At 44.9% G+C, this 22,597-nt stretch overlaps 1 protein-coding gene across 2 annotated transcripts in view; it reads left to right on the top strand.

Moving 5' to 3' along the window:
• The first annotated feature begins 799 nt into the window (after positions 1 to 799).
• LOC140394886 (AN1-type zinc finger protein 5) overlaps positions 800 to 22,597 on the top strand; it is a 56,822-nt gene continuing 35,024 nt past the window's right edge. The window contains exon 1 of one of the 2 annotated variants that reach the window (XM_072482044.1): positions 800 to 928. Coding sequence is in view for 1 of the 2 variants with exons in the window: in XM_072482043.1 (XP_072338144.1) it covers positions 817 to 928 (112 nt within the window). In the remaining variant the exon portion in view is untranslated. The remainder of the gene's footprint in view (positions 929 to 22,597) is intronic. The other variant, XM_072482043.1, reaches the window with a different exon arrangement.

Raw genomic sequence — 22,597 nt, forward strand, 5'->3', positions numbered from 1 at the left:
TCGGGGGTCATCCGGCCAGACTGTCTGCCCCTCATTCGTGGTCGGGTGTCCCTAGAAAGGGAGCATGTGGGCACCATAGAACATAGAACATAGAACGATACAGCGCAGTACAGGCCCTTCGGCCCACGATGTTGCACCGAAACAAAAGCCATCTAACCTACACTATGTATTATCATCCATATGTTTATCCAGTAAACTTTTAAATGCCCTTAATGTTGGCGAGTTCACTACTGTAGCAGGTAGGGCATTCCACGGCCTCACTACTCTTTGCGTAAAGAACCTACCTCTGACCTCTGTCCTATATCTATTACCCCTCAGTTTAAAGCTATGTCCCCTCGTGCCAGCCATTTCCATCCGCGGGAGAAGGCTCTCACTGTCCACCCTATCCAACCCCCTGATCATTTTGTATGCCTCTATTATAGAACATGGAGATCTTCTGTGCCCGGTGGGCACCGCAAGGGTTGGGTGCTTTATTGACCTCTTTAATTGCACTCTTATTTGATGTTTATAAGTTTCCGTTGATCTTTGTTATGTTTGGGCAGTGCTTCTAACAGGAGCCCGGGTGCCTGGTGCTGTGAAGCAACAGTGCTAACCACCGTGCCGCCGTTACATTAAAGTGATGTGGAGATGCCGGTGTTGGACTGGGGTGAGCACAGTGAGAAGTCTCACAACACCAGGTTAAAGTCCCGCCTTCAGGGTTCACAGAGCCTTTGGGGGCAGGGGTTGGATAATGATGTCATCGTCACTGCGCCTGACGTCACGGCCATGACGCGGTGCGGATGACGCCTCGGCCAATATGCGGCTGACGTCACGGCGATGACGCGGTGCGTGGCGGCGGCGTCCTTTGTGGGAGAAGGAAGGAGGCCGAGCTCTCAGAACAATCAGAGCGAGCGAGCCGGAGCGTGGCGCACCCGGGTCTCCGAGTCGGGTAAGCGGCGGCTTCCCCGCCCTATTCCGCGGAAAGCTGAGGCGAGAGTCCGCCGCGCTCCCCGCCGAGGGGAAGGTGCCGTCGAGCGGCAGGGCACCCCCGCTCCCCGGGCCTGGCCGTCGCCATGGCGGCTCGGCGCCTCCTCACACAGTCCGGTTGGTGTGGGAGCGCAGGGAGGGAACCCCCAACCCCGCGAGGGGAGCCGGGGCACGGTCCGGTCTTAGGCCTGAAAGCCTGGGGATGGAGTAGGCGGCGGGCCGCGGGGGACCGGCCGGTTGGCACTGGCTGGACCGGAAGTCCCGCCCAGTGGGCCGCTGATCGGGTGGCGGAGTGACGCGGTCGGCGGCGGCGCGGCGTCTTATTGGCCGTGAGGGCTGTCAGTCAGGGCCGCCGCTTCCTGCCGGAGCTGCCCAGCCTTTGTTCCCGGGCCTGGCTCTCCATCCGGCCCGGAGACATTCGGCCTGCACTCTGCCCGGCCCAGCTCGGAGACACACTGCCCAGCGGCACACCCGGCCGGGAGACACTGTGTCAGCACTCACCCTCTTCCCATTCCCCCGGCCTGGCAATGTCCAGGGTGCAGGAAAGCAGCTGCACATATTACTGTTGCCCTTCTCTATCATTTGTATTAATTGTTTGATTGTGAAGACAATTGGTTATGGGCAGGGATGAAAGGAAACTTTGCACATTACTTTGTGGCAGAATTTCATTGGCTGGAGGTGCACACAAGAATTTAAAACTTCACTGGTGGCTTCTTACTGACCGCCCTAACTAAACAATTGCATATTGCTATGAGTGGCATTTGAATTGAGCTGCCTTTCCTTTGCGCCGAAAGTGGCTGCCCCGTATTGGTTTCATTAAATTATTTGTGTTTAGTTACTGATTTCCAGATCTATGATTGAGGATTTTGGTGGAGCCTGAAATGATTTTCTCTTACATTGCCAATTTAATATGTAAATACTTAAGGCTCTGGTTGCCCTTTTTTCCTTGCCCATGAAAAATAAATACAGCTATCGTACTCTTCATAAATGTCAGTCCTGATATTTGCATCATTGAGTAGTTCTGCAATAAGTTTATAGATCTGAATGTCTTGTTTGAATATAAAGTCCTGTTCTAATATGCACCAGAATGTATGTATTATTTACATACAAAGTATTAATTTCTGACCATAATTACTGTCTTATAGCTTTTACAAATCCTCCCAAAGAACAGGTGGTTCTCTTGCCCGGCAACAAATAATGTGGTCATTACACTGAGAAATTGGTGAAATCACACTCAATTAAGCGCACAGTTTGGAGTTCATGGAAGACCCAATACTGCTGCGATCATCAGAATTGTTTCAGCTGGGGCAGCGCAGTGGTGCAGTGGTAAACTACTGCCTCACGGTGCTGAGGTCCCAGGTTCGATCTTGGCCCTGGGTCACTGTTTGTGTGGGATTTGCATATTCTCCCCGTGTGTGAGTGAGTTTCGCCCACGGAACCCAAAAGATATGCAGGGTAGATGAATTGGTCACACTAAATTGCACCTTAATTGAAAAAATATGAATTGGGTACTCTAAATTTTTTTATTTTTTTTTAAATGTTTCAGCTATTATCAAAGATGAAACAGCACTGTTGGGTGGTTTAGAATGGTTGTCTTTGGCACAGAAGATACTTGAGGTATATAAAATTAAGGAGGTTGAGTAGAAGAACCTATTTCCTTCAATAACCAGGGGACATAGATTTAAAGTAATTTGTATAATTAGTGGGAAGTTGAAAAATTATTTAATCCAGAAGATAATTCATTCCCAGAATGGGTTGTATGACAGAAAACATCATTGCGTTTTTAAAAACAAATACTTGGATTTGCACTTGAAATCCTGTAACCAGCAGGCCTTAGGACCAAGAGCTGGAAAATGGGACTAGGCTGGATAACGTTCACCAGGCACGAGATGGGGAGAAAAAAAAGTCTCCTGTGCGGTAAATTTATGGTTTCTACCAATATATGCTTTTGAAAAGTTTGATCTAAGTCAGTAAACAATCAAACTTTTGATAGTTTGCAGTCATCATTTTAAATTACTACCAGTACCTCACCAGAAAGTGCTCCCTGAGCCAATCCACAGTTGAATGAATATAATTTAATAGAACAACAACTTGTTTTTGTGTAGCATCTTTAACTTAAAACATCCCAAGGTCCTTTTGCTGACAGGATATGATATGGCCGCATAATGAGTTATTAGGGCAAATGGCTAAAAGAGATAGATTTTAAGGAGCATCTTGAGTTAGCAAAGTGAGATGGGGTGGCAGCAAAGTTTAGGAAGGGAATTTGAAACATAGAGCCGAGGCAGCTGAAGCCCTAAAAGAGATGCCAAGGGAGAATATCAAACCAAGCTAGAGTCACAGACAGACCCTCGGCGATTGTGGCAAGGACTAAACAACATAACGGGCTACAAAGCGAAGCCGAGCAGTATCTCTAGCAGCAGTGCACCCCTCCCCGATGAACTCAATGCATTCTATGCTCGGTTCAAGCAGGTAACCAACAATCTGCTGTCGAGTGCCCCAGCAGCTCATAACTCACCCATACCCATCATCACAGCTTCCGAGATCAGATCGGCCTTCCTGAAAGTGAACCCTTGGAAGGCGACGGGCCTGGATGGGATCCCTGGTCGTGCACTCGGAGCCTGCGCGGACCAGCTGGCAGGGGTATTCGCGGACATCTTTAACCTGTCCCTACTCCACTCCGAGGTCCCCCACCTGCTTCAAGAAGACCACCATTATACCGGTGCCAAAGAAGAACCAGGCAACGTGCCTCAATGACTACCGTCCGGTGGCCCTGACTTCAGTCGTAATGAAGTGCTTCGAGAGGTTGATCATGAAGTGCATCACCTCCATACTCCCAGAACACCTTGATCCACTGCAATTTGCATACTGTCACAACCGGTCTACAGCAGATGCCATTTCCCTGGCCCTACGCTCATCCCTAGAGCATCTCGACAACAAGGACTCCTACATCAGACTCCTATTTATTGACTACAGCTCCGCCTTCAACACCATAATCCCAGCCAAGCTCATATCAAAGCTCCAAGACCTAGGACTTGGCTCCCCACTCTGCAACTGGATCCTCGATTTTCTGACCAACAGACCACAATCAGTAAGAATCAACAACAACACATCCACAATAGACCTCAATACCGGGGCCCGGCAAGGCTGCGCACTTAGCCCCCTACACTACTCCCTGTACACACACAACTGCGAGGCAAAATTTGGTTCCAACTCCCATCTACAAGTTTGCTGACGATACGACTATAGTGGGCTGGATCTCGAATAACGATGAGCCAGAATACAGGCGGGAGATAGAGAACCTAGTGGAGTGGTGCAGTGACAACAATCTCTCCCTCAATGCCAGCAAAACTAAAGAGCTGGTCATTGACTTCAGGAAGCAAAGTACTGTACACACCCCTGTCAGCATCGACGGGGCCGAGATGGAGATGGTTAGCAGTTTCAAATTCCTAGGGATGCACATCTCCAAAAATCTGTCCTGGTCCACCCACGTCGACGCAACCACCAAGAAAGCGCAACAGCGCCTATACTTCCTCAGGAAACTAAGGAAATTCGGCATGTCCACATTAATCCGTACCAACTTTTACAGATGCACCATAGAAAGCATCCTATCAGGCTGCATCACAGCCTGGTATGGCAACTGCTTGGCCCAGGACCGCAAGAAACTTCAGAGTCGTGAACACCGCCCAGTCCATCACACAAACCTGCCTCCCATCCATTGACTCCATGTACACCTCCCGCTGCCTGGGGAAAGCGGGCAGCATAATCAAAGACCCCCTCCCACCCGGTTTACTCACTCTTCCAACTTCCTTCCATCGGCAGGAGATACAGAAGTCTGAGAACACACACGAACAGACTCAAAAACAGCTTCCCCGCTGTTACCAGACTCCTAAATGACCCTCTTATGGACTGACCTCATTAACACTACACCCTGTATGCTTCATCCGATGCCAGTGCTTATGTAGTTACATTGTATACCTTGTGTTGCCCTATTATGTATTTTCTTTTCTTCCCATGTACTTAATGATCTGTTGAGCTGCTCGCAGAAAAATACTTTTCACTGTACCTCGGTACACGTGACAATAAACAAATCCAATCCAAAAGTAGAGTAGTTAAAATCTGGGGGACTCGGATGTAGAGGAGAACAGATACCTGAGAGCTGAGCAGCCGGAGGAAATTGCAGAGATGGAGGGATTTGGAAACGAGGATAACTATATTGTGTAACAAAGTACCAATTACTGCTTTTTACCCTATACTCCAGTTTATATGAATACTTTATATGCCAGCTATGGTTCTTTGCTGAAACCCTCGTGATTATAATATAATCTTTATTGTCACAAGTAGGCTTACATTGACACTGCAATGAAGTTACTGTGAAAAGCCACTTTCATGCTGCCTTTGAAATGTTGGGGGAATCTAGCCCAGTTGGTGACAGGCATAATGGCATTGCTTTCATCTTACAGTTTCTTTTAGGCATGGAGTTGATTTGTAAAAATTCATTTAAATTGGAACTGAAAATGATGTCTTGCTGCTCTATTTTCAAATTCTTCATCAGTTTGTTTCACAACCACATAAATATGACAGGCAAGCAAGATAATTGCTAATTTTCAGAAGAAGCTGTTTACAATGTGTATTTTGGTCTTTCTGCATATTGACTTTAAAATAATACTTTAATATACTCGTAAATTGGAGTATTTTCTTTGTGCAAGGATTGTACAGTGAAAATACATCTTTGGCTTGGAAAATAATCTAAAACGTTCAACTTCTAATAGATCCAATTTAATACGGTACCATGCACACACATCGAATTGAAATGCTAATTCAAACTATAGGCAAAGCTCTTGGTTCTGACAGCCGTAGCTTTGATATATTTAAAGCCTAATTGGGCTTTTGACAGCTATAGTTTGAAAATATTTAAATTTCTATTTGCGCCAAAAACTTCCATTGCAAAATTATAACTTGTTCTTGAAGCAAGCGTTGATTCTGAGCAAATGTGTAATTGACAGTGAGCCCTCCATATTCAGGCATGGGTTTCGATGCTGAGCAAATCCAATTCAAATATAAGTTCAGCATACAATCTCCCTTCTGCTTTATGGTTTCTGTGCTGAGTTTGATGGAGTGAGATCCCTGAAGAAAGTTGCCCTGTTTTCTTCTCCTTTCCTCATTTTGTGGTATCCGATCACAACAGAGTACAGTTCTGTAGGTGCTATCAGCAACAGAGTACAGTTCTGTAGGTACCATGACACAACACCTGAGGCCAGGCCAAATATTGCCTGCATGTATGCTTTCCAACAGGATTAACTGGCAGCCAAAACAATCCTGGATGATTCTTTTAAAAGACACTGAAGTGATTTGTCATGCCTTTGCATAGACTACAATCAAACCAAGGACTTGGTCTCGCTTTTGATAATATCATTCAATGTTCATCCATCGAGGCAGAGCCTTCTGACTGGGGAAACTCCAAATTACTGACTGGGAAACTCCAAATAACAAAGTTACTTGCTGGTGACTGTTGCTCAGAACGGTTTCTGGTTATTGACAACATTGAAAACTTAGGCACCCTCAATGTCTGGGGACTAAATATTTACTAGCACTATAATATTTTTATTTCGGTGTCAGAAATATTCTTTAGAATCATTAAAGGTTGGTTTTTGGGGGTCAGGGACTTTCCACTCCCAACAATTTCCAGTTAGACCAATTTATTTTTCCGAATTCAGAGTGTCCTGTATACAGAAACTTGTTGGAAATTTTACTTTGCACTTTTATTTTTAAAAACTGTTTACTTTTGGTAAATTTTGGTGGGTATTTTTCACTTGTTGGCTGTCCCTCAATTCAAGCATGAAGTTTTCTCTGGGACCAGTTAAGCTTGCTTGGCTAGACAACTGGTTTGTGATGCAGAGTGAGGCTAGCAGCGTGGGTTCAATTCCCGTTCCGGCTGAGGTTATTCATGAAGGCCCCACCTTCTCAACCTTGTCCTTCGCCTGAGGTGTGGTGACCATTGGGTTAAATCCCACCAGTCAGCTCCAGGAAAGCAACCTCTGATCATCTGGGACTGTGGCGACTTCACCTTTAGTTTCTACCATATATTCTTCAGTATTTTTCAGTAATGCTGTTTTGTCAAGTGTGAATCTGAGATGAAGGAAATAAATTGGTTCAACAGAAGTCCTACAATCATTGAATTGTTGTTATTCCCTTAATTATATATTACTTCTACATTATTGTTGGGGTCGTGAAATTTGTTCTCCTTTATCATAAAGTTGATCCCATACGCAAAATTGTTCAAGCTTGATAGTTCGTTGCCATCCAGTAAGCTGGGGAGATTGTATTGTTCAATGATCTGGAGGGTAAGGGTGGCATTTTCAGTCTGTTGAAAGCCCAAAACAACGCAAGTAAGTGTATTGATTAACGCCATTTCTGCAGGAATGTTTTCTCTTTGGGCCTTATACCTGGTTTACCTTTATTATAATCATCTTTATTGTCACAAGTAGGCTTACATTAATACAGCAATGAAGTTATTGTGAAAAGCCCCTGGTCCCCACATTCCGGCACGTGTTCGGGTAAACCGAGGGGGAATTCAGAATGTCCAAATGACCTAACAGCATGTCTTTCAGGACTTGTGGGAGGAAACTGGAGCACCCGGAGGAAACCCAAGCCAGGAATGGAACCTGGGACTCTGGCGCTGTGAAGCAGCAGTGCTGACTACCGTGCTGCCCTACAGCAATTTCAGAATTGCTGCTGGGGTCATAGATGTCGGAGGCAAATGGAACATAATTATGCAACTTGCTGTTTTATAGACCAAAAAGGGAGCCCTTGCCTTTGTGTGTGCATGTCTTAGCCTCTCTTCTGAAGAGATTTACCAGAATGTTGCCTGGTATGGAGGGCATTAGCTATGAGGAGCGGTTGAATAAACTCGGTTTGATCTCACTGGAATGACGGAGGTTGAGGGGCGACCTGATAGAGGCCTACAAAATTATGAGGGGCATAGACAGAGTGGATAGTCAGGCTTTTTCCCTAGGGTAGAGGGGTCAATTACATGGGGGCATAGGTTTAAGGTGCGAGGGACAAGGTTTAGAGGAGATGTACGAGGCAGGTTTTTTTACACAGAGGGTAGTGGGTGCCTGGAACTCGCTGCCGGAGGAGGTGGTGGAAGCAGGGACGATAGTGACTTTTAAGGGGCATCTTGACAAATACATGAATAGGATGGGAATAGAGGGATACGGACCCCGGAAGTGTAGAAGATTTTAGTTTAGGCGGGCAGCATGGTCGGCACAGGCTTGGAGGGCCGAAGGGCCTGTTCTGTGCTGTACATTTCTTTGTTCTTCTTTGTTTTCTTAAATCATAACTTCTATTGTAGAAGCTGAGTCTCCTGTTTAGTCTGCCCTATTTATTTTATGGATTAGGCACAAATTAACCCTGCCACTGCATAAATATAACTTTTAAAGCAATTGTGCTTATCCAGAGCGCACAGGTTGCCTGTATGGTTGAATTGAACAGTGAACCTGCTGCAGGCAAGCTCAAGATATTGGATACAACCAATGCATTGCTGCAGTTTGTTTTCCACATGTGACAACTTTCCATGGTCACCCCATTAAATCTTGCCATTCATTGGGTAATCCTGTAAATAAGTGAGATATTGAACACCATAGACATCAGCACTCCATCCCAACTAACATAAATGGTATAATTTCATCTTAATCTTGCATTTTAATTGTAACTAATTTATTGAAACAATTGCATTCCTCAGCCCTTGCATATGTAGCAGGTTTGACTGTAAGGAATTATGTCAGATATGACCGAGTTCACAGTGAAACTCTCTAAGCACAGTCTTCACATGGCAAAAATGTGTATCTATTGATAGGAATGGACTGAAAGAAATTGAAACACTGAGAAAGAAAAATAGAACATGTCCTTCCAGTCAGTTAATCTGTGGGGGAATACTCGTATGAGTGAATAAACTAATGGCAGTGTTTCATTTTGATGCTATAACTAAATGGTGGTTCCTCTCCCAATTTTTATTAACGTCAGCAGGGCAAATCTTGATATCCGGTTTATGGATCAAGTCAAATTTAATGAGAGCTGCAAATGTTGTAGAGTAAGACTGTTTTATGTACGTCCTGTGAAGAAGAAAAAATTCTTGCAAGTTAATTTTGCACTTCCACCAGCCGATTTCCTTTTTAAATTGGTTTTGAGGCAGTTGCTGAATTATGAAGTTTTGTGATGCCCACCTATATCAGCTAGAATTTAAAGCTGCCAAAACTCACTTCCTGTAGCACTTTTAGAACTAATTGGGAGAAGACCCACTCAGTGTATTACAATCCAGCACTGTTTACCTTTGTCCTCCAAAATGTGTTCGCTTTATTTCTTCTAAATATTATTTTCAAAACCTGATAGTTGATTCTGGGAACTTAATTCTAGTTCTGCTTTTTGTTCAAAGTTTTTTTTTTTTGTTAAACACCCTTTTTATCAAACATTGCCTCATGACTAGCACCGATAGGTAGAAACCAACAATTATCAATGGACTAATAAGAGTGTGATATACTCATAGACCATAAAGTCCTGTTCCAGCACCAACCAATGCTCCCACAATTGGGAACACAAAGTCCTTTTCATAAAACATTTCCCTTATTGGCAGAGGAGCAACCTCTGTTTTACATTCTTGTTCAGTCTCAATAAGGAGATTTTGTAAATGTTTTAATATAAACTTGATTAAATATATGCTGCAATATCATAAAATCCATACAATGCTGAAGGAGGCCATTTGGCCCATTGAATCTTGACCGACCCTCCGAAAGAGCACTCCACCTAGGCCCATTTCCAGTCCTAACCTAGTAACCTAACCTGCACCACTTTGGACTGTGGGAGGAAACCGGATGCACCCGGAGGAAACCCATGGAGACACTGGGAGAACGTGCAGACTCCACATAGACAGTCACCCAAGGCCGGAATTAAACTCTGGTCACTGCTGCTGTGAGGCAGCAGTGCTAACCACCATGCCAATTGCAGCTCTAAGACCAGCATCATTTTGTCTAAACATGTAAACTTAATGGAGCTATTGTGTGTATGATATATATGTCACTTATTTTGTTTTATGGCTGCTGAGTAATTAAAATGCAAATTATAGGGCTTTTTTATGTGGATGAAAAATGCTATTAAATTAGAATGAATGAATTGAAATTCGCTACTTGAAAAGTTAGTCAGAAGTCTTGCAACACCAGGTTAAAATCCAACACTAGCTTTCGGGGAATTCACCTGAGGAAGGAGCTGCGCTCCGAAAGCTAATGATTTGAAACAAACCTGCTGGACTTTAACCTGGTGTTGTAAGACTTCTTACTGTACCCACCCCAGTCCGCCGGCATCTCCACAACCTGAAAAGTTCCAGATTTGTCTGGTATCATTGTCGTGTATCAGCTTTACATGAAATTGATTCTTACCATCATACTATTAGTATCTAATCTGTCCCATGTAGCAAATAACAAACTGGGCAAAGAAAGCAAATTTACTGCTATTTTCTGATCTAATTTGTCTTTCTAATGCAAGACGAGCAAACTTTCAATAGGTCAGGCAGCACCTGAGGAAGAGAGGAAGGCAGCGCTCACATTTCAGGTTGAAGACCTATCGCCAGAAGGGCTTTTTGCTTCAGAAAATAATGACATTAAAACAACTTTAACTGATGGCGGAGTGTCTTTTTTAGTAAATTATCTGTGATTGGCCTCCATATTTAACTTAAGTGGAGACAATAATTAACCGTATTACTTACACATTGTACTGGGTCCCTCAGTCACAGCATTCACTCCCTATCATTATGGTTAAATATATTGACTCTCTTGACTTCTATAATATTATGTTCTCTGAAGAGATAATAAATGAGCAATTGGATGCTTTTCCTTGTGGTGAGGTTTGTTTTAAAAAGATTAACCCTTGGCCCAATCCAATGATGGGAATTGTCCAGAACACTGGGGGCTGTGTTCAGATGTTGCAATAGTAGGAAAAGTGCCAACTCTACTGTTTCAGTCAAAATTTAGTTCAGTGATAACACCTTTTGCCCTGAGGTTGACAGGGATTCACTTCCCAAATTGGAGCCTGAGCGCACAATTCATGGGATGTGAGTGTTGCTGGCTGGGCTGGCATTTGTTGCCCATCCCTGATTGGCCTTGACTGGCTTGCTAGGCTATTTCATAGGACATTTACAAGTCAACCGCATTGCTGTGGATCTGGAGTCACTTGTAAATCAGACCAGGTAAGGATGGCCGATTTCCCTCCCTGAAGGACATTAACGAACCAGATGCTTTTCTTACAAAAATCAACAATGATTTCGTGGCCATCGTCAGACTGTTAATTCCAGATTTTGATTAAATTAAAATTTCACCATCTGCTGTGGTGGGATCTGAAGCCATGTTCCCAGAATATCAGGTTGGGCGTCTGGATTGTCAGCCAGGTGAGAAAGATACGGAAGATTGCTGATACAGAAAGAATCACATCGGATGGTTGCAGCATGATTGACTGATCGGATCCTGACTGGTTCCGGTGATGGTGATACTCCATTTTGGAGGCAAGATGTCTAAGAGCTGGCCATCGCCGATGGTTTAATGCTCATATTAGACTTTTAATTCTAGATTTTTAAATTAAATACAAACTTCACCATCTGCCGTGATGGTATTCAAATCCATGTGCCCAGAGTATTATCCCAGGTCTCTGGATTATTAGACCAATGCCAATGCCATTGCCTCCCCTTAAAGTCACTGGATAATTCAACCAACATTAACTTGTCATTACTAACCCTAGCCCTGGGGCAGCACGGTAGCATAGTGGTTAGCACAGGTGCTTCACATCTCCAGGGTCCCAGATTCGATTCCCGGCTTGGGTCACTGTCTGTGTGGAAGTTACACGTTCTCCCTGTGTGTGCGTGGGTTTTCTCCGGGTGCTCCGGTTTCCCCTCACGGTCCAAAGATGTGCAGGTTAGGTGGATTAGCAGTTCAAAATTCCCCTTGGTGTCCAAAATGGTTAGGTGGGGTTACTGGGTTGGGGTAAAGGGGATAGTGTGGAGGAATGGGGCTTAAGTAGGGTGCTCTTTCCAAGGGCTGGTGCAGACTCGATGGGCTGAATGGCCTCCTGCACTGTAAATGTTATGATTCTATGATTATTTGAAGAGTTACTGTGTGCAAATTGGCTGCCATGTTTGCCTACAGTTCAAAAATATTCGTTGGCCGTAAAGTGCTTTGTGCAAAAACAGAAATTGCTGGACAATCTCAGCAGGTCTGACAGCATCTGTGCAAAGAGAACGGAGCTGACATTTTGAGTCTTCAGCAACGTTGGAGAGAACTGGAACTAGGATGAGATTTCAACCTAACAGTACACATGGCACTATTATCTCAAGTTAGCATAAACTTCTTTCAGCCTTCATTTTGAATGCTGAAACTCTTGCAGGCTCCAAGTTTGAGTAAAGGTTGACACAAACTATGTTTTCCCACTTGCTCCTCCCATTATAAGCTTTGCTTCCTACAATCTAACATTGAAAGACAACCAATTGTCATAGTGCTTCACAATCCGTTTGTGAACAGCTGTGAATTGCACGAGAAATGCCAAAATATTATTTTCTAGACTTTCGTGCCCAATTCACACCTTGAACTCAAAGGTTATATTTCCTCCTTGGCAAATTCTTTGATTGCATGCAGTTGGTATCCTTTAGACTGGAATTGTTAGCCACTTACAATCTGTTGATAGTACAGTAAGTTAATGTGGCTAGGGGCAGCACAGTGGCGCAGTGGTAGCACTGCAGTCTCACGGCGCTGAGGTCACAGGTTCGATCCCGGCTCTGGGTCACTGTCCGTGTGGAGTTTGCACATTCTCCACGTGTTTGCGTGAGTTTCACCCCCACAACCCAAAGATGGTTGTGGATTGGCCACGCTAAATTGCCCCTTAATTGGAAAAAATTAATTGGGTACTCTAAATTTATATTAAAAAGGTTAATGTGACTAAATCTCCCAAGTAAGGTCCTTAAAAGCTGCTGAGTTGTAACTTTAGAACATTAAATACAATTCTGCCTCTGTGTTGAAATATTGAACCACATTTTGCAGTGATAATGAGGAAACCCGGTGCTTGTCATACATACCACCTCAGACTGACGATGTCTGCAGTCCTTGCATGGGTGGTTAAATGTGAAAATGAAGAAGTTGCTGCCAGTGGTTCTTTGCTTGAGTTCATTGTTGAAGTTTCCCCCATCCAACCAACGACTGCAATCAAATAGAAATTACTGATTAATGAGAACTTGTTCTTCTGCTTTATTAATCCTGACAAAAATCTCTTATTGAATGAGAAGTAACTGAGTCTTTAATGGCAAAATTGCAGGTGAAAAACATTTCCAGTACTGGAAAACTAATTTTATATTTATGATATTACATTTCTACTTTTTTTTTAAAGTTTGATATTTCCGCTCCTACATGTGTCTCAAACATTTTAAAATTTAACTAGAAATAAAGGACAATCAATGTTTTACTTCCTAGTTGCTGTCTGTGAATCGTTCACTAATTGACTACATACCCTTCCTAATAACAACCTTGCTGGTTGCTTGGGGCTCCCATTAACCTGGTGCTAGATTCAAAGTGACATTGAGAAAGGTAGTCCTCTTTGAGGTCAAGGGCAAGAGCCATCACTTCACTGCTCTCCAGGATGTGTAGGTCAACAAGTTGAACTTAATTTTGGATGAGCTAATTCTCAAGGTTAATTGTGATGTTTGTACCCGAGTATAGAATCCTTGCGGTGCGGAAGGAGACCATTCAGCCCATCGAGTCTGCACCAACCTTCCCAAGGAGCACCCCACTTGCCCTACCCCATATCCTTTGGACACTAAGCGTGACCAATCAACCTAACCTGCACAACTTTGGACTGGGTTGAAACCGGAGGAAACCCAAGTAGACTTGTGGAGGAAGTGAAAACTCTACACAGTCATAGAATCATGCAGCCCAGAAAAGGCCCATCACATCTACGCTGGTCAAAAACAACCACCTAACTATTCTAATCCCATTTTCCAGCACTTGGCCCATAGCCTTATCTGCCTAGGGATGGCAAGTGCACCTCAAAATACTACTTAAATGTTATGAAGGTTTCTACCTCCACCACCCTTTCAGGCAGCAAATTCCAGACTCCCACCAGCCTGTGAAAATGCTTCTCACATAGAATCCCTACAGTGCAGAAGGAGACCATTTGGCTCTTTGAGTCTGCACCTACCCTTTGAAAGACCACCCTACCTAGGCTCAATTCCCTGCCCTATTCTTGCAACCCCACCCCAAGGGGCAATTTAGCATGGCCAATCCACCTAACCTGCACATCATTGGACTGTGGTAGGAAACCGGAGCACCCGTAGGAAACCCACGCAGACACCGGGAGAAAGTGGAAACTCCACAGACAGTCGCCCTAGTTCGGAATTGAACACGGGTCCCTGGTGCTGTGATGCAGCAGTGCTAACCACTGCCGCCCCCTAAACCTTCTACCCCTTACCGTAAATCTATGTCCCCTGGTCATTAGCCCCTCCAACAAGGGGAATCATTTCTTCCTGTCTAACTATGCCCCATGTAATTTGATACATCTAAATTATATCCCTCCTCCTCTGTCGTCTCTGCTCCAAGGAAAACAATCCACGTCTATCCAATATCTCTTCATAACTAAAACTCTCCAGCCCAGACAACTTCCTGGTGAATCTCCTCTGCACCCTTTCCAGTGCTATCACATCCTTCCTATAATGTGGATTCTAAAACTGCACACAATATACTAGCTGTGGCCAAAACATTTATACAGTTCCAGCATAACGTCCCTGCATTTAAACTCTCTGCTTCGGCTAATAAAGTCAAATATACCATATGCTGCCTTAACCACTGTATCCACCTACTCTGCTACCATAAGGGACCAGTATACATGCACTCAAGATCCCTCTGATCCTCGGTGCTTCCCAGGGTCCTGCCGTTTAATCGTGTATTCCCTTGCCTTGTTTGTCCTGCCCAAGTGCATCACCTCACACTTATCCTTATTGAATTCCACTTGCCACTGACCAGCCCATCTATATCCTTTTGTATTCGAAGTCTATCCTCCACACTATTTACCACTCCACCGATTATAGTATCATCAGCAGGAATCGAACCCTGGAGCTGTGAAGCGGCAGTGCTAACCACTGTGCTGCTGTGCCACCGATGATACTATACGTGCAGGTCCAGTCGGCAGATAGGAAGACAAAGGCAATGTTAGCATTCATGTCGAGAGGGCTAGAATACAAGAGCAGGGATGTACTTCTGAAGTTGTATAAGGCTCTGGTTAGACGCCATTTGGAGTATTCGAACAGTACAGCACAGAACAGGCCCTCAGCCCTCGATGTTGTGCTGAGCTTTGTCCAAAACCAAGATCAAGCTATCCCACTCCCTGGTAGTCTGGTGTGCTCCATGTGCCTATCCAATAACCGCTTGAAAGTTCCTAAAGTGCCCGACTCCACTATCACAGCCGGCAGTCCATTCCAGACCCTAACCACTCTCTGAGTAAAGAACCTACCTCGGACATGCCTCCTATATCTCCCACCCCGAACCTTATAGTTATGCCCCCTTGTAACAGCTACATCCACCCGAGAAAATAATCTCTGAACGTCCACTCTATCTGTCCCCCTCATCATCTTATAAACCTCTATTAAGTCGCCTCTCATCCTCCTCCGCTCCAAAGAGAAAAGCCCTAGCTCCCTCAACCTTTCCTCATAAGACCTACCCTCCAAACCAGGCAGCATCCTGGTAAATCTCCTTTGCACCCTTTCCAATGCTTCCACATCCTTTCACAGTACTGTGAGCAGTTTTGGGCCCCGTATCTAAGGAAGAATCATAGAACATACAGTGCAGAAGGAGGCCATTCGGCACACCGTGTCTTACCGGCCCTTGGAAAGAGCACGCTCGTAAGCACACGCTTCCACCCTATCCCCATACCCAGTAACCCCACCGTGCATTTTGGACATTAAGGGGCAATTTATCATGGCCAATCCACCTAACCTGCACGTCTTTGGACTGTGGGAGGAAACCGGAGCACCCGGAGGATACCCACGCAGACACTGGGAGAACGTGCAGACTCCACACACGAGGGTCCAGAGGAGGTTCACAAGAATGATCCCTGGAATAAAGAGCTTGTCTATGAGGAGCGGTTGAGGACTCTGGGTCTGTACTCATTGGAGTTTAGAAGGATGAGGGGGGGATATTATTGGAACTTAACAGGCGACTGCGAGGCCTGGATCGAGTGGACGTGGAAAGGATTTTCCACTAGTAGGAGAAACTAGAACCAGAGGGCACAGCCTCAGACTGAAGGGACAATCCTTTGAGATGAGGAGGAATTTCTTCAGCCAGAGGGTGGTGAATCTGTGGAACTCATTGCCGCAGAAGGCTGTGGAGGCCAAATCACGGAGTGTCTTTAAGACAGAGATGGATAGGTTCTTGATTAATCAGGGGTTATGGGGAGAAGGCAGGAGAATGGGGATGAGAAACAAATCAGCCATGATTGAATGGCGGAACAGACCTGATGGGCCGAGTGGCCTAATTCTGCTCCTAATGTTTTATGATTATCAGTTTCCCATGTGGGACCTTATCAAAAGCGTGCTGAAGTCCCAAGTACACTACGTCAAATGCATTTCCCTAATCTACACACCTGGTCATCTCCAATTTAGAACTTTGATCTCAGGCCCATCCTTGTCCTTTTCCATAACAATCTAGAATCTGATGTAGTTCTGATCACTGTCTGCAAAATGTTCCCCCACTGATATTTCAACCACTTGCCCAGCTTCTTGACTGAAGTCCAGGTCTCTTGTGAGTCCTTCTACGTACCACCTTAAACAATTCTCCTGGATGCCTTTTAAGAATTCCGCTCCCTCTAAACAGTACAGGATTGGCAGCTAAACATTCCAGGATTTAGATATTTCAGGCGGGATAGAGGGGGGTGTAAAAGGGGTGGAGGAGTTGCGCTACTGGTTAGGGAGAATATCACAGCTGTAGAGATCAGGAATAAGAAGGGTGCAGTCACAATGTTGGGGGTTTACTACAGGCCTCCCAACAGCCAGCGGAGCAGATAGCTAGTCAGATTTTGGAAAGGAGTAAAAGCAACAGGATTGGAGTGATGGGAGACTTCAACTTCCCCAATATTAACTGGGACTCACTTAGTGCTAGGGGCTTGGACAGGGCACAGTTTGTAAGGAGCATCCAGAAGGGCTTCTTAAAACAATATGTAGATAGTCCAACTAGGGAAGGGGTTGTACTGGACCTGGTATTGGGGAATGAGCCCAGCCAGGTGGTAGAAGTTTCAGTAGAGGAGCATTTCGGGAACAGTGACCACAATTCAGTAAGTTTTAAAGTGCTGGTGGACAAGGATAAGAGTGGTCCTAGGGTGAATGTGCTAAATTGGGGGCAGGAACTGAAAAACCTAGATTGGGGGCGGATGTTTGAGGGTAAATCAACATCTGATGTGGGAGGCTTTCAAATATCCGTTGAAAGGAATTCAGGACCGGCATGTTCCTGTGAGGAAGAAGGATAAATATGGCAAATTTCGGGAACCTTGGATGACGAGTGATATTGTAGGCCTCGTCAAAAAGAAAAAGGAGGCATTTGTCAGGGCTAGAAGGCTGGGAACAGACTAACCCTGTGTGGAATTTCAGGAAAATAGGAAGGAACTTAAGCAAGGAGTCAGGAAGGCTAAAAGGGGTCACGAAAAGTCACTGGCAAATAGGGTTAAGGAAAATCCCAAGGCTTTTTACACGTACATGAAAAGCAAGAGGGTAGCCAGGGAAAGGGTTGGCCCACTGAAGGACAGGGGGGAGAATCTATGTGTGGAGCAGAGGAAATGGGACCAAAGAGAAGGAATTGGTGGATGTTGACTCTGAAGAAGGGTGTGTAGATAGCCTGGGTCATGTTGAGATCTAAAAAGACGAGGTGTTGGGCGTCTTGAAAAATATTATGGTAGATAAGTCCCCAGGGCCTGATGGGATCTACCCCAGAATACTGAAGGAGGCAAGAGAGGAAATTGCTGAGGCCTTGACAGAAATCTTTGGATCCTCACTGTCTTCAGGTGATGTCCCGGAGGACTGGAGAATAGCCAATGTTGTTCCTTTGTTTAAGAAGGGTAGCAAGGATAATCTGGGGAACTACAGGCCGGTGAACCTTACATCAGTGGTAGGGAAATTACTGGAGAGAATTCTTCAAGACAGGATCGCCTCCCATTTGGAAGGTCATGTCTCACTAACTTGACAGACTTTTTCGAGGAGGCCACAAAGATGATTGATGCCGGTAGGGCAGTGGATGTTGTCTTTATGGACTTCAGTAAGGCCTTTGACAAGATGCCTCATGGCAGACTGGTACAAAAGATGGAAGTCACAAGGGATTAGAGGTGAGCTGGCAAGATGGATACAGAACTAGCTAGGTCATAGAAGGCAGAGAGTAGCAATGGAAGGGTGCTTTTCTGATTGGAGGGCGGTGACTAGTGGTGTTCTGCAGGGATCAGTGCTGGGACCTTTGCTGTTCATCGTATATATAAATGATTTGGAGGAAAATGTAACTGGTCTGATTAGTAAGTTTGCGGGCGACACACCAGGTTGGTGGAATTGCGGATAGCGATGAGGACTGTTGGAGGATACAGCAGGATTTAGATTGTTTGGAGACTTGGGCGGAGAGATGGCAGATGGAGTTTAATCCGGACAAATGTGAGGTAATGCATTTTGCAAGGTCTAATGCAGGTAGGGAATATACAGTGAATGGTAGAACCCTCAAGAGTATTGAAAGTCAAAGAGATCTAGGAGTACAGGTCCACAGGTCATTGAAAGGGGCAACACAGGTGGAGAAGGTAGTCAAGAAGGCATACGGCATGCTTGCCTTCATTGGCCGGGGCATTGAGTATAAGAATTGGCAAGTCATGTTGCAGCTGTATAGAACTTTAGTTAGGTCACACTTGGAGTATAGTGTTCAATTCTGGTCGCCACACTACCAGAAGGATGTGGAGGCTTTAGAGAGGGTGCAGAAGAGATTTACCAGGATGTTGTCTGGTATGTAGGGCATTATCTATGAGGAGAGGTTGAATACACTTGGTTTGTTCTCATTGGAACAAAGGAGGTTGAGGGGCGACCTGATAGAGGTCTACAGAATGGTATGGGGCATAGACAGACTGGAGACATTTTCCCAGGGTAGAGGGGTCAATTACTAGGGGGCATAGGTTTAAGGTGCGAGGGGCAAGGTTTAGAGGAGATGTAAGAGGTAAATTTTTTTTTACACGAGGGTAGTGGGTGCCTGGAACTCGCTGCCGGAGGAGGTGGTGGAAGCAGGGACGATAGTGACGTTTAAGGGGCATCTTGACAAATACATGAATAGGATGGGAATAGAGGGATACGGACTCCGGAAGTGTAGACTATTTTAGTTTAGACGGGCAGCATGGTCGGCAGCGGCATGGAGGGCCGGAGGGCCTGTTCCTGTGCTGTACTTTTCTTTGTTCTTTCACATTATGGCTACCCCAGTAAATACTGGGGTAGTTGAAACCCTCCACTAACACTGCCCTATTACTTTTATGCTGCTCTGACATCTGCTCTCCTATTTTTCTCAGACTATTAGGGGGCCTGTAGAACACTCCCAGCTATGTGATTGCTCCTTTTTTGTTTTGAAGTTTTACCCATATTCAGTTGAAGAGCCTTCTAAGATGTCATCTGGTTTAGCACAGGGCTAAAGAGCTGGCTTTTAAAGCAGACCAAGGCAGGCCAGCAGCACTGTTCAATTCCCGTACCAGCCTCCCCGAACAGGCGCCGGAATGTGGTGACTAGGGGCTTTTTACAGTAACTTCATTTGAAGCCTCCTTGTGACAATAAGCGATTTTCATTTCATTTCCATGCTGCTGTAGTTGATTCCCTGATCAAAATTGTGACAGGACCTCCTCTTTTTACACACTTCCCTATCGTGCCTGAAGATCCTGATTCCTGGAATATTCAGCTGCCACGCTCACCCCTCTCTCAACCATGCCTCAGTGACAGCAATGACATCATAACCTCATGTTCTAATTTGTGCCCCCAATTCATCTGCCTTGTTCGTCAGGCTCCTTGCATTAAAATAAATACCATCCAATCTTGCCAAACTCCCTTGTGACTTAAGTGGTCTAGACTTTCTGTGCCTTCCTGGCTCACTTGATGTCTCCTCTAATTTTGGCTGTGCATCTGTCCCTGCTGAGCCTTCTCTCTGAATCCCAGGTCCCTGCCAAGTTAGTTTAAACCCTCCCCCAACAATACTAGCGAACTTCCCTGCAACGACACTGGTTCCATTTCGGTTCAGGTGCAAACCGTCCTCCTTGTACAAGTCCCAATGCCCTGAAATCTAAAGCCCTCCCTCCTGCATCATTTTTCCAGCCAGGCATTCACCTTGACTAACCTCCTATTTCTATACTCACAGAAACATGGCACCAAAAGTAATCTAGAGATTGCTACCTTCTGGGTCCTGTTTTTTAATTTCTAGCTCCCTAACTTATTCTTTCAGGACCTCATCCCTTTTTCTGCCTATGTCGTTGGTACCAATATGTACCATGATATCTGTCTGTTTGCCCTTCCCCTTCAGTATGCTCTGTAGCCATTCAGTGACAACCCTGGCACCAGGGAGGCAACATACCATCTTGGAGTCTCTTTTCTGGCCACAGAAACACCTGTCTCGTCCCCTTGCAATTGAATACCTTATCACTTTAGCCCTGATATTCTTCCTCCTCTTGTGCAGCAGACCCACCCATGGTGCCATGAAGTTGATTGCCACTGCTTTCCCCGACACAGTCATCTCCCCCAACAGTAGCCAAAACGGTGTATCTGTTAGAAAGGGGTATGGCCACAGGGGACTCCTGCACTACCTGCCTTCATCTACTCTGCCTCGTGGTCACCCATGCCCTTTATGCCTGTTCAATCCTCACCTGTGGTGTGACCACCTCACTGAGCGTGTTATTCCCAAACTACGCCGCATCACGGATGCTCCACAGTGATTCCACTCTTAGCTCCAGCTCTGAAATGTGGATCGCCAGTAGCTGCAGTTGGGCTCACTTCCTGCACAAGTGGTCACCAGAGACAACTGAAGCTTCCATGGATTGCCACATAGTACAGGAGAAAAATAAGAATACTATGTACTTGCCTCCCTTACGCTAACTTTACTTCCCTTGCACTTTGTTTACTTACATTATTATAATTACCCTGGCTTACACTTATTTGCGCTGTTTCTCAGTTATTCCCAAAGTGGGAATCGACCCTGGGTCCCTGGTGCTGTGAGGCAGCAGTGCTAACCACTGCGTCACAATGCCGCCCTGCTGTGGCTCCTTTGATTTTCCTTTTGCCATTGAGGTGGCTGACTAGTTTAGAGCTGCTTTATTTTGGGGATCTGGGCATTGCTGGCCATCTCTAGTTGCTCTTTAAAAAAAAACACAGCATCCGTTTTCTTAACTCTTGAGCCTGTGCAACACACCATATTAGACTACTGTTAATTCAAAACAGAATTTTGCCCAAAACAAAGACATTGTCCAAAACATTGCCAAAGACATTTCCCAAAACAAAGACAGTGCCTCAAATTAAGTAATTTTAACGAAATAACACAGGAGGGTGTTTCTGCATGATTTCAATATGACCTAATAAATAATATATTTTAATTGCGAAAATAATTCCTGGTGCTGCATTTCACGTGTTTCCAAAATGATAAACAGCACAGCCAATTATGTCCTTTTAAAGTATTGTCACAGGTAATGAAAACAAATGTGTCTGACAGTTTGTGCACACGTACTTTGCAAGCAGCATGGAGGAATTTTTTTTTTTTTTAATTTAAAATTGAGGCTTTTTTTTTTCCAAATTGAGGGGCAATTTAGTGTGGCCAAATCACCTACCCTGCACATCTTTGGGTTGTGGGAGTGAGACCCACGCAAACACAGGGAGAATGTGCAAACTCCACACGGACAGTGACCCGGGGCTGGGATCGAATCCATGAGGCAGCTGTGCTAACCACTGTGCCACCGTGCTGCCCTGGGTTGAGGAATAAGTTTAACAACAGAGGCGTAAACTAATTTAGATTGCCTTGCCAGAGAGTTTTCAGGTTCCTGGATGAAGAGTCAGTTTCTGGTGCTGATTGGTTGCAGACCAGATTCTTTCCTCTAAAGGAAAGTTAATGGTGATGATCACCATCGGCACTCCCTACTGCGTATCCTGGAGACGTGGAATTAAATTGTCAAAACACAGAGCAACTTGGCTATTTGAGGAAAAGGTGTGTAGCTTAGAGAGGAGGACATATTGAACCTTTAGCAAATGCTGTAACTATGGAGAGTAAGTTTGTTTTCCATCTTTTTTTCCCCTGTGACCCAGAGAACTACTTAGCGCTTTGTGCACAGTGCAAAGCAAAAATCACACAAAAAAAATCAATTTTGAATGGTTCTTCCCAGATTTGTGGAATTTAGCAAGTGTAAAATAGTTCTTGAGAATATTTTTGAGGAATCTCTCGATCTATTAAAGTAGACTAAAGGGTTAACATCAGAAGTATGCTGGTGTAATAATGAGGTCAGATCAATAATTGAAATAAAGAAGATCTGGAAGGTGGAGAAACTCTAATCTCATGCAGAGGTCCAAATATGTAAATACTTGGTGTGA

This window comes from Scyliorhinus torazame, chromosome 18, assembly GCF_047496885.1.
Source record: "Scyliorhinus torazame isolate Kashiwa2021f chromosome 18, sScyTor2.1, whole genome shotgun sequence".
Classification (NCBI taxonomy): domain Eukaryota; kingdom Metazoa; phylum Chordata; class Chondrichthyes; order Carcharhiniformes; family Scyliorhinidae; genus Scyliorhinus; species Scyliorhinus torazame.